The 15793-nt window shown below is 48.8% G+C and overlaps 7 protein-coding genes across 7 annotated transcripts; 4 read left to right on the top strand and 3 right to left on the bottom strand.

The window, feature by feature from the left end:
- The first annotated feature begins 458 nt into the window (after window positions 1-458).
- Window positions 459-1702, top strand: F4807DRAFT_307437 (uncharacterized protein). The gene is made up of 3 exons (XM_047995001.1): window positions 459-871; window positions 931-1050; window positions 1109-1702. Exons 1-3 carry the CDS (start codon window positions 607-609, stop codon window positions 1531-1533), a joined length of 810 nt encoding a protein of 269 aa, XP_047857506.1. The 5' UTR covers window positions 459-606; the 3' UTR covers window positions 1534-1702.
- Window positions 1703-2768: 1066 nt separating this feature from the next.
- F4807DRAFT_307466 (C-5 sterol desaturase) lies at window positions 2769-4202 on the top strand. The gene is made up of 2 exons (XM_047995002.1): window positions 2769-3195; window positions 3256-4202. The coding sequence occupies exons 1-2, from the start codon at window positions 2945-2947 to the stop codon at window positions 4040-4042; spliced, it is 1038 nt and encodes a 345-aa protein (XP_047857507.1). The 5' UTR covers window positions 2769-2944; the 3' UTR covers window positions 4043-4202.
- An 812-nt stretch (window positions 4203-5014) lies between these two features.
- On the bottom strand, window positions 5015-6384 carry F4807DRAFT_412452 (protein precursor). The gene has a single exon (XM_047996780.1). It carries the CDS (start codon window positions 6013-6015, stop codon window positions 5647-5649), a length of 369 nt encoding a protein of 122 aa, XP_047857508.1. The 5' UTR covers window positions 6016-6384; the 3' UTR covers window positions 5015-5646.
- A 282-nt stretch (window positions 6385-6666) lies between these two features.
- On the top strand, window positions 6667-8347 carry F4807DRAFT_412455 (60S ribosomal protein L28). Its single transcript, XM_047996781.1, has 5 exons — window positions 6667-6854; window positions 6935-7029; window positions 7093-7116; window positions 7196-7320; window positions 7467-8347. The coding sequence occupies exons 1-5, from the start codon at window positions 6800-6802 to the stop codon at window positions 7636-7638; spliced, it is 471 nt and encodes a 156-aa protein (XP_047857509.1). The 5' UTR covers window positions 6667-6799; the 3' UTR covers window positions 7639-8347.
- Window positions 8340-10764, top strand: F4807DRAFT_412458 (malate dehydrogenase). The gene is made up of 10 exons (XM_047996782.1): window positions 8340-8532; window positions 8608-8759; window positions 8894-8949; window positions 9015-9046; window positions 9107-9217; window positions 9278-9365; window positions 9420-9882; window positions 9935-10079; window positions 10131-10267; window positions 10460-10764. Exons 3-10 carry the CDS (start codon window positions 8937-8939, stop codon window positions 10464-10466), a joined length of 996 nt encoding a protein of 331 aa, XP_047857510.1. The 5' UTR covers window positions 8340-8532; window positions 8608-8759; window positions 8894-8936; the 3' UTR covers window positions 10467-10764.
- F4807DRAFT_412467 (transport protein particle component) lies at window positions 10765-12505 on the bottom strand. The gene is made up of 3 exons (XM_047996783.1): window positions 11753-12505; window positions 11414-11621; window positions 10765-11091 (listed from the first exon to the last, which is right to left on the bottom strand). Exons 1-3 carry the CDS (start codon window positions 12055-12057, stop codon window positions 10960-10962), a joined length of 645 nt encoding a protein of 214 aa, XP_047857511.1. The 5' UTR covers window positions 12058-12505; the 3' UTR covers window positions 10765-10959.
- On the bottom strand, window positions 12501-15741 carry F4807DRAFT_412469 (PINIT domain-containing protein). The gene is made up of 6 exons (XM_047996784.1): window positions 15420-15741; window positions 15138-15358; window positions 14533-14865; window positions 14168-14481; window positions 13959-14061; window positions 12501-13904 (listed from the first exon to the last, which is right to left on the bottom strand). Exons 2-6 carry the CDS (start codon window positions 15277-15279, stop codon window positions 13225-13227), a joined length of 1572 nt encoding a protein of 523 aa, XP_047857512.1. The 5' UTR covers window positions 15280-15358; window positions 15420-15741; the 3' UTR covers window positions 12501-13224.
- Window positions 15742-15793: the final 52 nt, after the last annotated feature.

A 15793-nucleotide genomic window follows, 5' to 3' on the forward strand; every position in this document is an offset into this window, starting at 1 on the left:
TGACATCGTCTATCTGAGCTCTGCTAGATCGTGATAAAATGCATTATATCTCGACTATATATCGAGGCTTATAACTATTCTTATAACTATTGAATATATGACTGTTCATCATTCACATACTGTAACTCGTATAAAGCTTCAGTACAATTTCACGAGTTTCATACCCCCTGTTACATGACGACCTAGGAGACCCTTCTACTATAATACCTGGCCAAAAATGGCAATATACCCCTGAAGCCCACGCTCTTCTTGGTGTTAAGCGCGACCATGACACACTCTGAGGCGTCCTGAGACACTGATGCTGTAACATTCGTGATGGATAGTTGAATCTCTTGTTAATTGCCAATCAACGATGATCCTCCACACATATCGAGGATCGTTTCGTGGATTACGCTTGGCGTGCAACCCGTAGCGACTTGCTATGACCTATTGACCCTGGACAGGGCTGAAGAATGGCGTTCTCTTATAACCATGACAATCTCGCCTATATCCTTCTTCCTCTTCTTTTCTGGCGATTTCGTCCTATGTAGGGTGTAATTCTTACCTTTCGTTTCGTTTCTTCGCTGCACCAGGTGTGCTTTTTTACATCAATCCTGCTCAATCAAAATGGGGAAGTCGTATCGCTCAGTCACTCTAGACCCTCTAGACGAGGAGCCTTTCCTTGCTAAGGAGGAAGGATTAGATGAGAAGTGGACGGAGGCCAGAGGCATCGAATCAATACCAGACCGCCTGCGAAGGTTAAGTCCGCATTGGGCTTGGCTATGCCATGCCGTTCTTTTATCGATCTCTTTAACATTCTTTGCCCTATCCTTCTGTACAAAAACTTCGAAAATCACAGACTCGGACTACACGAAGAAATACTCGGCGTGGTGTATGTTAAAGAGAGGCCAATTATTTACTAAACGGGCTGCAAGCTAATAATGTTGACAGCACCGGCCGCTAGTGCAGTCAAGTACGAAACACAGCACTTCGATCTGCCGCCAATAGCAGAAGGCCCATTCATTGGCAAAGGCGATGACGTGGACGCAAGATGGGATGAAATTTCAGCCAGTACGTCCAAGTATACTGAACGAAATATGAATAATATAAAGTCTAACATCAATATTAGTTGGCGACACAATGATATCTCGCGAAGAGATGATAAATTTGGGTCTAGATCCCGATAGCTCTCTAGCCATCACCGATCCAAACGGGAAACCGGGTTATCGAGTCGCCGTCGAGGTGTTCCACCAATTACACTGCTTAAACCTATTACGACAGAACGTCTATAAAGACTACTATGCGCCTCTAGGAGGGGACACATCTGCACCGCCCCCGGATCTAACGGGTCATCTCGATCACTGCATTGACGCGCTGCGACAATTCGTCATGTGCCAGGGCGACATTGGTGTATTCAGTTTCCACTTTCCCTTTAACGATGGAGATCCGTGGCCGAACTACAGCACACCGCACACTTGCAGGAACTTCGACAGCATCCGGCAATGGGCTGTCGATCACACTGTGCCGAGGGGGCCAGACGAGCCCGAGCACTGATAATATTCCTTTCTAGAAGAGACTTATATATAGCGAATTACTTTTTGATTGAGCGGAATTTTGATAAACCTATGCGATCAGCCTTGAAAGTGATAATTGTGTGATGTAAGACAACCTGAGCTGAGACACCGGCAGGAAGCCGAATAAACCATATCGCGAAACGTCGGCTTGACTTTCGAGGCTCAAGCTCTGTAGAACCAGTTGATTCTCGTCGTCAATTTGAAGAATGGGCTGTTCAAAGTAATATTAACATGGCGAAGCTCACACCGTGCCTTGTCCACTTTATAGTCTTATTGAATATCTCCAATATCGTAGGCTGTCGCATGGAAATAACTTCATTAAAACGAACGCTCCTTATAAAATTGGTAAAGATCTGACTCTCGGCGCCCGACGGAGATCCTAGAGACCCGAGACCCACCGGGCTTCGATCGGTAGAAGGTCGGCTGTATAGAAGCCTGGCGAGTAATTAGCGCGTCAATCTCCACGTGTTGGATCACGTTGAATACGAATACGAGGCCGCTTTAGGTAAAGAACGGTTCGATGCGGGAATGAAAAGTGGAGTTCCTTACATTTCCTCCTTATCAGATCGCGGACGATGAGCCGATTTGTAGCGCGTTTCTGGCAGTCATGTAACCCGAAAAGGTTTAAACCACCTATTACGTACGGAGTCTAATGAGAAAAAAAATAAGTTACCGCTATTTTATTGCAGAACTAGAAGGAATCCAGCGCCTTGGAGACTTAGACAAACCGGAAGGTACATACTCCCCGGATAGTTGAGATTCCAGTGGTGTCATACTTCTGGCGAATCAGAAGTTAACTTACGCTATGCACATCGACTCCTATTTTCCTCCTTTTCCACCCTTTCCACCATTCCCACCTTTTCCAGAATGTCTGCATGTCAAGTTTCGTTACCGATATGACATCTCGACTGTTGTCATCCCTGCTCCCCCGAATGGGCCGATGCCATTGAAGGATGGTTCGACGGTTACAGTAAATAAAAGCAGAATTAGTCCCCTCGAGTCCGGCAATATACTTTCCCACTTACATCCTCAGCACTGAAATCAGAGTTAAGGCGTTGCAATAGTTGCATCCGCTTATCGGTTTTTTAAGTTTATCGATTGCAGGCTCTAGTCAGGTACGAAGGGACCCTTGCCTTCATCGACTGAGTCCCCCCTGGCTCCGATAATCCAATCTAAACTCCGAGCCCAAGAGAAATATTCCCCAATTGAGAGGCTAGACGCCGCGACTCGCGAAATTGCATAGCCTTATTCCCTGACTTTAGAGGATCAGAGCAAATTTGTTTTTAAAAAAACATTGCGCCCGTCACACTCCTTGAACTCTTCCTCTTTTGCCCACCGTCCTTCATTCTGAGTATCGCGCGTCAATTTCTCGCCCTACGATCTTTTTCATCATGGATGTCGTGCTCGAGCTCACCGACACCTTCATAGCCGACTATCTCTACGCCTTGGCTCTGCCGGCGAAGTCGATTCCCTATGACTTCCTAGACCCTACCACCAACACCACTGTCCAGGACTTCTCATCATGGGAATTCAAGACAGTAAACCCCTATTTCCACTTCGAACCCACCAAATATGCCTACATGAGCGAATGGAATAGGGACAACATATATCGACAATTCACGACGCTATTTCTGGTCACCTGGTTCGTGACTGCCCCTTTCCCATGTATGATCGATGTTGGATACTAATACGATACCCTCAGGATCTTCGGTTTCGTCCTATACTTTCTGTTCGCCACACTTTCATACCTCTTTGTATTCGACAAGAAAACGATGCAGCACCCGAAGTACCTCAAGCACCAGATGTGGCTCGAGATCAAGCAGGCGATGCAGTCGATGCCTGGCATGTCTGCCTTGACCGTTCCGTTCTGGCTTATGGATGTCCGCGGCTATACCCGACTTTACAACACTCCTGCTGACGGGCCCGGGATGTGGTACGAGATCTTGCAGTACCCCTTTTTCATCCTATTTACCGACGCCTGCATCTACCTGATCCACCGTGGCCTTCACCATCCATTGATCTACAAGCGCCTTCACAAGCCACACCACAAGTGGATCATGCCCACCCCCTATGCCTCGCACGCCTTCCACCCCGTCGACGGCTGGGCGCAGTCTCTCCCGTACCACATCTTCCCTCTCCTCTTCCCTCTCAACAAGTTCGCGTCGGTCGGTCTATTCGTCTTCGTCAACTTCTGGACCATCATGATCCACGACGGCGAATACGTGGCTAACAGCCCCGTCATCAACGGCGCCGCCTGCCACACCATGCACCATTTGTACTTCAACTACAACTATGGTCAGTACACCACCTTCTGGGACCGCCTCGGCCAGAGCTACCGCAAGCCCGACGAGGGTCTGTTTCAGAAGGAGCAAAAGATGAGCGAGGACCAATGGAAGAAGCAGGTCAAGGAGATGGAGAAGATGGTTAAGGAGGTTGAGGGCGAGGACGACCGCACCTACGACCCTGCCGGCGTCAAGAAGAACAACTAAACTTCTCGCATCGTTGCATATTCGACAGCACCCGTTTTCTTCTCTCCTAAGGTCTATGTATCCTAGGGTCAGCTGTAGCTCCGTGAGCGTGGCTGACGAAAAGATGTCTCGTCCTGTGATGGCAACGGAACGAGGCGTTGGGGTTGAGATTGGGCGGGCTTAATGAGAGGAGGTGGGAAAATAGAGACACGGGCAGAATGAATGCTGGGCCCGCCCTTAATGACGGCGTTTCGGGTGCTACTTGGTATGCGAATTTCTTCCGAACACCTACACTAGAAAAACTTTCGAACGAAACGAGGAAACGACCTCGTAGATGAAAGATGGAAGCAGATGAGGCGACTCACTCGTGTTCCCATCGCCACCTCATTGTCGATGGGTATAACGAGGCACAAAAACGTGTATGTGTGGATGGGTTCAATGGCTGGAATAATAGTATAAAACAACTAAATTTAATGGCTAAATACAACTTAATGTTTTCTAAGCAATGTTTGTCTTTTATCTCTGAAAATTCTATGCGGGTGCCTCTCCTTTAAATGTCTATTAAAATGCGAATTGGGTTCGAAGTTGCATGTGCCATGAGTAATTGTCATCCTCGAGAGTTCGGATTAGCCTGGCTTGGGGTTTTGATGTATCCACTGTATCTACTCAAAACAATTGGATATAGTTGGTGGGCACAAGTATAACTCGGGTGATGTATAGGTACGCTAGAATGTGGCATTCTCTCTCGCGATTCTGAATTCTTGCTTTCGTAGGTAGTTGAGTGGTGGGGACATATTGCCGCTCGCATTGTGTTTAGAAAAGGGGACGCACGACGTCGTCATCGTGCTAGGGTTACGCATGGTGTGAAATCGGGCGTACGATCTAGAAGTTGATCGGGAATAATCGACCTAGATACTAGAATACATACTTTACGACCTGATTACTTATTAACCGTAATTCGTCATATAGCAGCTCATACGAAGACCAATCATATTACTTGGAGATTTTGTCATTGAATTCAGATAAGAAAATGTCGTGGGTATGTATGTAGGTAGATTTTGAACGATCCATCGTCGTCCCCCTATAATCGCACCTACGATTATACTGTATATATAACCTCCCCGAGGGTTTCAATTGTAATTGCAAACCTCGACTCCCGTCCCTCCCTTCTCCATTACGCCAGGGTGTATGATGTCGATAACCTACTTCAGGTCGATGGTGCCGAATACCAAGTGCCCGAAGGCGATAAAACCGCCGGGCCTCACTCAACGAATAGTCCATGTCCGTAAACGCCATGCCGTCGAGATACTAAAGGAAAATGCGAATGCTTATCGCCGAGAAATTGGTCGGTCCGTCGCTCAGTCCCGTCCACCTATCGGCCCGTTCTCCGTCCTGCCTCCCAAATCCACGCCGGCAACCTACCAGCCAGCCCGACGCTCCGTCCTTACCGAAAAATACACATACACGCTGCCCCTTCGCATAGGTAGGCGCAATAGGTAATACACAGTCCGAGCGCGACCCAATTCGCATCGCATCGCATCGCATCTTATCTGTAACAGGTGCTTTGCGATTTTCATTTTTCTTTCTTTTTCGCAGAGGAAGAGTTCCCCCGTCTTTTTTTCTTCTTACGAGAAGCTGACGAACTTGGGGTCCTTGGGCCTGCCGTCGGCGGCGATGCCGTTGGCGCTGAAGCGCTGCTCCATGTAGACGCGGCGGGCGTCGTCGAACTGGAGGCGGCGCTTCTTCATGATGGCGAGGATCTGGGTTTTGGCTTCGTCGTCGAGGCCGGCGCGGCCGTCGCCGCCGCTGACGTTGGCGCCGAGGTCGAAGGTGCTGCTCGACAGGCCGGCCTCGATGTCGCTGGCGAAGGAGCCGGGAACGCGCAGGTAGAGCCCACGGTCGCGGAAGATTGGCATCCAGTAGTTGCGCGTCAGGTATAGGATCGTGCCGACGACGAGGGAGGCGAAGGTTATGGAGTAGAGGAGGTAGCCCATTTTTGTCTGTTTGTTCGGTTTTCTTTGGTGCGTTGTCTTTATTTTCTCGTGAGGTGTCTTTTGGGAGGTCGATGTTTGAGGGTGAGGGGTGGCGAATGGGAATCGTGAGACGGTCGCCGGATTGAGGCAGCCGTATGGTTTCAGTTAGATAGGAGCCAACAGCAAGGAAGGAGATTCAAGAAGAAAAGACACAAGGGAAGGTGGGGAAGAAGGAGATAGTGAATGAATCAAGAATAACAATTGGAGAAGTAAAGTCAGAATGGACAGAATAGAATAGGTATGGTATCGTGGTTTACAGATAGGCCATCGGAAGAGACGGCCTTCTTCGCAGTCTCGCAGTGATGAAAGTCGAGTTTGAAGATGTTCTAGTGGTTCTAATGGATGGAAGTGGACCCCGACTAAGTGTCAGTCTCACTGGACTGACATGCGTGACGACAACCCGGCCGCTCCTGGAGTCCTAATGGGTAGAGTGTTACCGGTTTGGGTTAAGTGTGGTCTGTGCATGTTGCGTGGCCGCGTTTTTCAGTGGACATCCCCCGAGATTTGCTCACACAGCCTCTTGTGCTACCATAAGGTCAATGCTATGGATATCCATATGCATAAATACGTAAATCTAGATTTATGCACATTAGATAATAAGAAGCTAGTACAAATTTGGCTAATTAAGCGACTCCCACACTTGGGCAATTGCGCCGTGAACTTTTCGAATTCGCCAAAGTAATAGAACAAACGAATCGAAATTTACCAATCTTGCGCTTCTCCGAACTTCGAGATATAATTCAAGATGGCCGTCACCGCTAGCAACCTCATTTCCGCCGACCTCGTCTGGGAGATCTCCCGTGAGTCCTAGGCCTAAATTGCGAACCCACCTAATTAGTAGGGCACAAGTTGGAGGCTGATAGATCTGTGATATATATAGGAAGCAACAACTCTTACCTCGTCAAGAGAAAGGACGCCGGCGGAGTCCAATTCTCGCGGGATCCTCTGAACTTGGTGAACAAGAACAGCCGCAAGGTGAGATTTTACAAAATTTAAATATATATATATAAGAATATGCATATACTAACATACAGCTAGTATGCCGGTTTCGTGAACGACAAGGTATGGACAGATCGATCCGAGCTATGACTCGATATAAGCCCACACCGATGAGATATGGAACTTACAATGGGAAAACTAGGCCATCGGAGTTCAGCCCGCAGAGAAGGGTGGTATCAAGGTTATCACCAAGAAGGAGTCCGCCTCGCTGAAGCCCGCCAAGTCTACGACCGAGGTTACCCACAGCGGCGGCCAGCCTACACGAAAGTCAGTTTCTCCCACATACCTTGGTCTCGGGTAGAATGGCATGAGAAGGTGATCTATAACTATAGATCGTCTCTTTTACTTAATTCTACCTAACATATGGATGATGTGTATGGGATATTAGTTTATTAACATGCGCAACTCTATAGGATCTACAAGGCCGTTGCCAACAAGGCTGCTGCGTCCGGTTACCGAGCCGACCTCCGTGAAGCCGCCGTTGCGCGTGTCTCTGCTATCCGCAAGTCTCAGAAAGACCCCAAGCCTACCCCCGAGCCCAAGCCCCGAGGCGCGAAGGCCAAGAAGGCTGCTGCTGAGTCGTAAGCTTTGTATGGCGGAAGCAAGAATGCCGATGAGAGTTGGGCGACCACAGCTACGAAATGATGGCTAGGGAATGAGCGAATGCATTTAATTGCTCGGTAGTCAACCCGAATCTCAACGGTGTTTACATAATACATGCATTGAAAAAGAAAAGAAAAGAAAAGAGCTACACGTGTTGCGTGATTTCGAACATATCCCGCATACTTCCTAAGACGGATTTCGCAGAGGAAGCAGGCTGAGATAACTCCAGTCTAATATGGCAGGGCTATCCGGAGAACCCTGGCTTTGCGGCGCCACGGGAGGGTGTGTGTGACAGCAAGCCAAGCTCATTCGTATGATAGTATGGATACCTTGAGTGATTTTATTCCTACATCTCCCTGCGTCCTCAGCTACTTACCGTAGTTTAGGGGTGGTTCGGGAAGGCTCATATATGTGTAAGGGAGAAGTAGATTATCCATGGTCGTCGGCCTTTTTTCGTAGAGCTCTAGAAAAGGTCAAAGAGAATTAAAACGTGAATGATTTCCCTTTTAGCCCGTCCGGCCTTGCCCGATTTTGCCTGCAGGTGAACCTCGGGAAACGGGTATGATGCAAGTCATATAATTGAATTCCGTAGTATAGCCTCGGGTAAGGGGGTCAATAATAGAAGAGAAACTGAGCATCTGATAAATAATGGATACCTATACTTACCTTGAGGGATGGTGTAAGTAAACCGACGCGGTCTAAAAGAGTTATTTTATGGACAAGTTCCAATGAGACGATAAGACGTTAAGGTTGTTAAGGCTCTGGAGTAATGCAACTGGCATCATTGGATATCGCAACCTGGGCGCTTGCCTATGTCGGTAGAGAACCTTGGAAAGCGCAGAAACCTAACTGACTTGCATGTGGTTTCAATAGAAGGTACATTCAGATGCAGTAACCAATTGAGAGAAATGGTGGGGTTCCGCGAAATGGAAGCTAATGTGGATTCCCTAGCGCTTTCCAACATCACGTCCCCCATTTTGTCCCCTCTGCCCCGCCTTGTTCTGCGTATCAATTCAACTCTCTTCCAATTTCATCATCCTAGAAAGTCCGTCCTCAAACAGCCAAGAGGTAGATACCTGAACTTCCGACATATAAAAGCTCGGGTTCGTAGTCCATTCCTAATTTCACATCTTCGTCTCCAAATTTACCTTCGTCTCCCCCATCAATCCTACGAGTACACCTTATATCTATACCCAGTCAAAAGAGAAGATAACTGAGATCTAGATCCTTGTCTTAGTCCCTCAAAACATTTACCCCACCTCGAAATATAAACCGACATCATGGTCAAAGCCGGTATGAAATCCGACAGAATCAAGTTGAAAACTGTATAGAGATTATTGTTATTGATGAGATATTAGTTGTTGCTGGTGCCTCTGGCGGTATTGGACAGGTCTGTTGCCATCTAAGGCCCGTAGTAGTCAAAGAGAGAGCTTAAGCTAATGCCGAACAGCCCCTGTCCCTCCTTCTGAAGCTCTCCCCCCTCGTCGACGAACTCGCCCTCTACGATGTCGTCAACACTCCCGGCGTTGCAACCGATCTTTCCCACATCTCCTCCACCGCTGTAAGCAAACAATCTGGATAAAAATGGATATGAATTCGTAGGAATCTAACAAAATCGTAGAAAGTAACGGGCTACTTACCCAAGGACGATGGCGGAAAAGTCGCCTTCAAGGATGCCGACATCATTGTCATCCCTGCCGGCATTCCCCGTGAGTATTTTGAAACGGTTTAGAAATTGGCGCAGAAATAGCTCATAAGAACAGGTAAACCCGGCATGACCCGTGACGATCTGTTCAACATCAACGCCGGAATCGTCAAGGGCTTGATTGAGATTGCTGCCGAGGTGGCTCCTAAGGCCTTCATCCTCGTCATCTCTAACCCAGTCAACTCGACCGTTCCTATCGCGGCCGAAGTTTTAAAGGCTAAGGGTGTTTTCAACCCCCAGAGGCTGTTCGGTGTCACCACCCTCGACATCGTCCGTGCCGAGACTTTTGTCGCTGAGATTGCAGGCAAGAAGACTGGTTCTGAACTGACTGTTCCCGTCGTTGGTGGTCACTCCGGCGAGACCATTGTCCCCCTATTCAGCAAGGTTAGCCCTAGTGTGACAATTCCGGATGACAAGTACGACGCCCTTGTCAACCGTGTCCAATTTGGTGGTGACGAGGTTGTCAAGGCCAAGGATGGTGCTGGTTCCGCCACGTTGTCCATGGCTTTTGCTGGATTCCGGTAAGACACGTGATAACTATCCCCTAGGGAGTGGATGCTAACTATCCTTCAGTTTTGCGGAGAAGGTATTGAAGGCTGTCAAGGGTGAGAAGGGTCTCGTCGAGCCTAGTTTCGTCTACCTCCCCGGTGTCCCAGGTGGCGAAGAGATCAAGAAGGCAACTGGCTTGGACTTCTTCTCTGCCCCTGTTGAACTCGGAGTAAGTAGACTTTAAAAAAAGCTTAACGAATCTGCGCTAACCATTCTATAGCCAAATGGTGTTGAGAAGATTACCAACCCCTTGGCTGGTATCTCCGAAAAGGAGAAGAAGTTGGTGGATGTCGCCGTCGAGGGCCTAAAGGGCAACATCCAGAAGGGCATCAGCTTTGCTCACAACCCCCCTCAAAAGTAACTACCCCCTTGATTTTATTTAGATGATTTGCCTGGCCTGCGAGGCCTTTGGCACGACTGTTATTGCGATGTGCTTTACCACCAAAACACTTTGCCCTTGGGTTTGGCGTGGTTTATAGACAAAGTCAACAACAAAACAGTTCCGGCGATAATTAAGATCAAGTGACTGATCCTATTCTGCTTGCTTAGGTTGTAAAAGTGACGTGCGTAACCGTCGGATCATAACCAGACCATCTCGTATCCAACCAAGTTCATGTCAAAGGGGTTTCGGGGGAATTCCGAGGGAGGCAATTTTGGTTTAACGGATTTCATAGAGAGGGTTCTCGCTGGATGCTGGGGGTGTTTTTTCCTGTCGGCGGAACACGTGATGGAAGGAGTATATAAGTGTACGGGCAACACCTGTGCGGGTAGTGGACGATTCATCATCAGAAACACCAATATGTAGATATATTTGACAGCAGCAACCGACACCCTAAACGCCGTTACTTCTAAATGCTAGAGCCCTTCCTAGACCTGAACCCCGTTTTTTCTTTACGCCTTGCCTTGCCTTTATGAAATAGCGGACCCCCATTAAACATCGGTGCTCACGTACTCTCCCCGCTGGCAAATGACCCACGCTGGAGAAGACCACTGCTAGTTTCGGTGGCAGATGATCCAAGTTAAAATTACGAGATGATAACGGAAAGAGATCATTGCTTCGCCGGTATGGTCTTGATTTGAAATACGGCGCCGGGCAGCTCGCTCGATTCGGCCTGCACGGTGGCGGCGATGCCCATGGCTGCGAGGGCGCCCCGCACTACGCCGCAGGGGAACCAGAGGAACTGGTGGACGTTAGCACCAGATTAGGGAGTATTACATAGTTGTAATTGTAATTGTAATTGTAATTGTGATAACGACGGTGGGGGGAAGGGGTCTGGTCTAGCTCTCTCCTTCCCTTCCCTTCCCTTCTCTTACTCCACGCTTAGATGGGTAGACGATCAAGCAAAAGCAAAATACAAGACGGGAATTTACTTAAGGTTTTGAGCAAAAGGGGGCTAAGGAAAGCAAAAAAAAAAGGAAAACATGGACAAGACAAGTAGACAGGCTACGTAGTATAATACAAGCACATGGCGAAGAGAGAAAAAATAAATAGGAAAAACTCACGGGCTGGGCGCGGACGACGGCCTGGCCGCCGGGGTCGGCGCTCATGCGGGAGAGGGGCCGGAAGGCGTTGTCGGTCAGGACGTAGACGCCGCGGTGGTTGGTCTTGAGGTTGTCGACCTGCTTCTTGAAGACCAGCATCCACAGGTCCTTGCACACGAACTTGATGGCGTCGAGCGTGTCGTTGAAGCGCGGGCGGTCGCGGGAGAAGCTATAAAATCTTTGTTATTATTATGAACACTTATTAGATTGGAGGGTTTCGATTGGTCGGCCTGTTTCTTAAGAAATGAAGAATGTAATAGGGGGAAATAAATGGAAGAAAGAAAAGAAATGAAGACATACCGCTCGACAAGCCCCAGCCCAACCCGATACCCCAACCCATCAAGCCGGAAGAAAACGGCGTCGCGCTCCTCGTCCTCGTCCAGCCTATGCGAGCCCGCCGCCGTATCAGCCCCATTACTATTACTCCTTCCACCCTCACCATCCGTGAGTGGAGACGAAGCGGAGGCGGCGGCGTCGAGCTCGTTGGCGACGCGGTACGTCATGGGCACGAGCTCGATCATCAGGAAGTCCAGGCACGACGTGCTCAGGAAGCTGGCGTTCGGGTCCGAAGCGTTGAAGGGGGGGAGCGGTTGGTCGAACGACATCTTTTCCGTGGCCTTCCCTCTCTTACGTTTCCTACTCCGTTCCTTTCTTTTGCTTCCTCGTTTCTCTACCTAGGTAGATAGGTAGGTTAGGTAGGTAGACAGATAGGTATGCTCTGCAGTCCTTATATTTATATTCCTCTCGGGAGCACTGTCGGTGGCGGCGTGGGGTGTTCGTATCGTCTGGGGTGCGGTGCTCCGCGGCGCATTGGGCGGGAGATGGTGATGAATGCGTTCGGTGCGCTACGGATTAAGGGTGTGTAGAAAGTAACAATTCTCGTCGCTGTTCTACTGTATCCCGACTTTTCCAGAGCTTGCCAATATCAATCTATCGTCTATACCGTTCGTGAAAAGTTACGGTGTTTTTTGTCGTCAGCTTGTATATTTGATACACGTTGAAACTGTCGGTATCGTCAAGCTCGAGGCTGAATATTGTAAGTACTAGTGGGACAGACAGGGCTGAAGCTAGGTTTCTAACGTTTAGGTAGCTTTAGCGGCTGCGTAGTGGGTAAGGCGCTAATCAATTAAACACACGCTTACATGCATTTCGTTTCAACTACTAGGTATGCATATAAGCACACCTCAGTCAATATTATGCTTACGTAAGTCAATACCTGTTTTTGCCATCATTTTTCAGTCTTAAGTTAAGACTAAAATGCAAAGAGACCAATAAAAGCCTCCCCGAGTCCATGGAAATTCATCGCGTAGTGACTTGGTCCCTTTGTTTCGCAGTCCAGCCGTTTTATGCCTCAAAATGCAAGAGGTATTTCCCGTCCCGCCAAACGCCGATGTGATCATTCCTCCCCTATCATTCCTCGTAACCTTACACAAACACACGCACTTAGACTCTTCTTGCGCGAGGAACTGGCCGGGTTCTATGTACACAAGAAAATGATCGACGGAAAGGATAGAGAATCACCAGATAGAACTTCCGATATTATCGGATTTGGTGGAGTCTGGTTTGATCTCTGCAGAATTATCGTGTCTTGTGTGTACATTAGGACTGTGAGAGGCGCGCTTCACTTCGAAGTGACCTAACCCTCACTGTAGATCACGATCATACTTACTGCCTCGCAGAAGGTCTGCGATCAACTTCTGGAAACGCTCCTTCGTTGAGTGTTGCGAAGATTCTCCTGCGTCGCTGAGTCGCGGTGAGCGAGACCCATTTTCCTAATAAGGGGTGTAGGCAGAGGTGTAGCTGAGGCCGTTGAGCGTCGTCCCCTGATTCTGGCGTTTCGGTGCCCGGGCGACGGGTTCGTCATCCTCATCACTACTGAGGGTGAGATCGATAACCTCTGCCGGTCGCTTATTGCTTGATCTTGGCGCAGCAGGCGTGTCTCGAGAACCGCCGTTGGGCGTTCCACCGTTTCCACCATGAGGAAAAGATCGAATCGGTGTGCTAAACGTATGTCTTCCGTTCATCGAGCTAGTAGAAGCACCGTTATGGAAACTGTGAGAGTCAGAGAGGATCGAAAGATCATCGTCGTCCTCGATCTTAGCGCTAACAGAAGGTCGAGAACGTCTGGGTTCTGGCTCTTCCGTCTTGGTTCTCCACTGACCATCTGGTTCGATGGTGACCTGTTGCAGCGAATCGGGCGTGGTTACCAAGACCTCATCTACGTAGTCGTCGATCGCCAATGTCTCGAACGGCACTGCCTTGTAACATATCGGACAGCTCCACGTCGGTCCCTGCTCTTGAAGCTGCATGAATGAATTCGCATCAAAGCATTGGATGTGGTTGCAGGACATTCCTCGGCAGGGAATCTTCAGTCTCATGTAGGTTAACGGGCATAGCAGAGATAAAACCTGGGATGTCGCTACGACATCCGGGTCGTTAGCCTTCTTGGAAACTGCAAGGAGGTTAGCATGCGTAGCACCAATTAGGAATGCGATGTCTGCCATACTCTCTCTGATGACGGAAGCCTTGGAAATCTTCTTCGTCTTAACCTTCGCAACGAGCTCGTCGATCGAATGCGTTTTACATAAGTACAGCGCTAGATAGAACTTCTGGTTCTAAGCTGTTAGCTATATTCATGAATCAATAGGAGCAGAGCTACTCAGCTCCGACGGTGTGGCCCACTTGAGCGTCCTCGAAAGGAATATCCTGTAGTACCTTCGTGGTCAATGCGTAGGTGAACTCGATGTTGTTCGTATAAGTGCTTGGTTTCAATCGCAGGTGTTGCGTAATGTCGACTGGGTGAGTCGAGCCCGGCTTGTTCTTAAGACCTCGCAGGTTATGCTTGATATCTTCGCCATTCACCTTGAGCTCGGATTGGTGTGGGAATTGGATCTCTTGAGGGCCCGTATTCTCGGTCCCACAAAAGACCATAACTCTCATGGGCGACGGATAAGGGGCGCAACGAGCCAGGTCTGGATAGTCGCTAGCCTTCAAGGTGATGTTGAGTGAGTTGCGATGACTACTCATTACTAGGAAAATGTTAGACAAATTATCAACACCACACAGCGCGTCCACCTTACCTGCGCACATGTGCAGAGCGCTAACTCTTGTCTCGATAGTGTAAAAAGGAGTATTCTTGAATAAGTTGTCCGACTGAGGTGCTCGGTTGTAGGCATTAAGGCCTGTGCGATTATTGTAGAGATTGCCCTGCTGAGACACACCGGCGCCGGGTTGAGGGTACGGATTGTAATAAGAAGGATAGTTGTGGCTCCCCGGGGCAGGAGGCTGGCTGCCCGAGCCCGAAGCCGACGGAGGCGCCATACTCGATCGGCCAGAGCCGTTCTGAATAGATAATATCGTGTCCCGGATTTTGCCAAAGTTGGTGGGATCGGAGGTGTAATTTTCGTGGAGCGCTACATTCTGAAGTGTCAGTGGAGGGTCGAATGCGGTGGTTTGGGAAGTTGAAATAGTGGTTTAGAGAATGAGAGTTGGGTAGAAAACGAGAAGGATAAGATCCATGAGAAGAAGATCGGATGAAAGAGGCTAGGCAGAATAGAGCTTCAACTTTTATGATGAAGCTTTGATTCCTTCGTCGCACCCTCGCGCAAACCAAGGCAATTCTTTCGTCCGTCGAAAATAGCTTGGTATAATTTCTGGAGGTGTTCTGGAGGTTGAAAATACTAACCGTCCTTGATGCGATTCTGCAGGTTGGCCTTGACCCCACTTGTTTTTAGCCCATGAGATGAACAAATCTGTTGTAAATTTTTATTAAGCATATTCGATATGATTCGCTCCAGCGCTCGAATATCGGGGTTACTGGTAGTCATGGTTGCTATCGTCTCGTGAGGCAGTCGCACCTTGTCGAGTCGAGCCGACTCATGAGGAAGGCTCGACGTGCGCTGAAGTCTACCAACCGCGCGTAAGGCTGGGTCTGATTCCCGTACTTGTATCCTATCGATAAACCTACCTACGTCCAAATCTCGTGACGGGGTCGCGGTCGGCGTTGTATGTCGTAAGCTATTAGAAACCTTGTTGGGAGGAATAGTTGTATTATTATCGACTGTCAATGTAATCCACTTTGGTAGGGTCCGTTCCGTTGGTCGATGCGGCGACGCGAATAAACGTTTGATGAGGAAAAAATTGGTTAGGAGATTGGGTAACGAAACAGTACTTACTTCTTTTTGAGGGCTGCTGCGACGTCCTCGGCGGCTGATAAGTTACAAGAGGTACCTGGTATCTTTTTCTGCAAAAGAAAGCTCACCGCCTACCGCATTAAGCGAATCCTAATGGTGATTCAAAGTGCGTACATTAAAGGTTGCAGGTACCTTGGTAGCTTGGTAG

This window comes from Annulohypoxylon truncatum (assembly GCF_022578515.1).
Source record: "Annulohypoxylon truncatum strain CBS 140777 unplaced genomic scaffold F4807scaffold_5, whole genome shotgun sequence".
Classification (NCBI taxonomy): domain Eukaryota; kingdom Fungi; phylum Ascomycota; class Sordariomycetes; order Xylariales; family Hypoxylaceae; genus Annulohypoxylon; species Annulohypoxylon truncatum.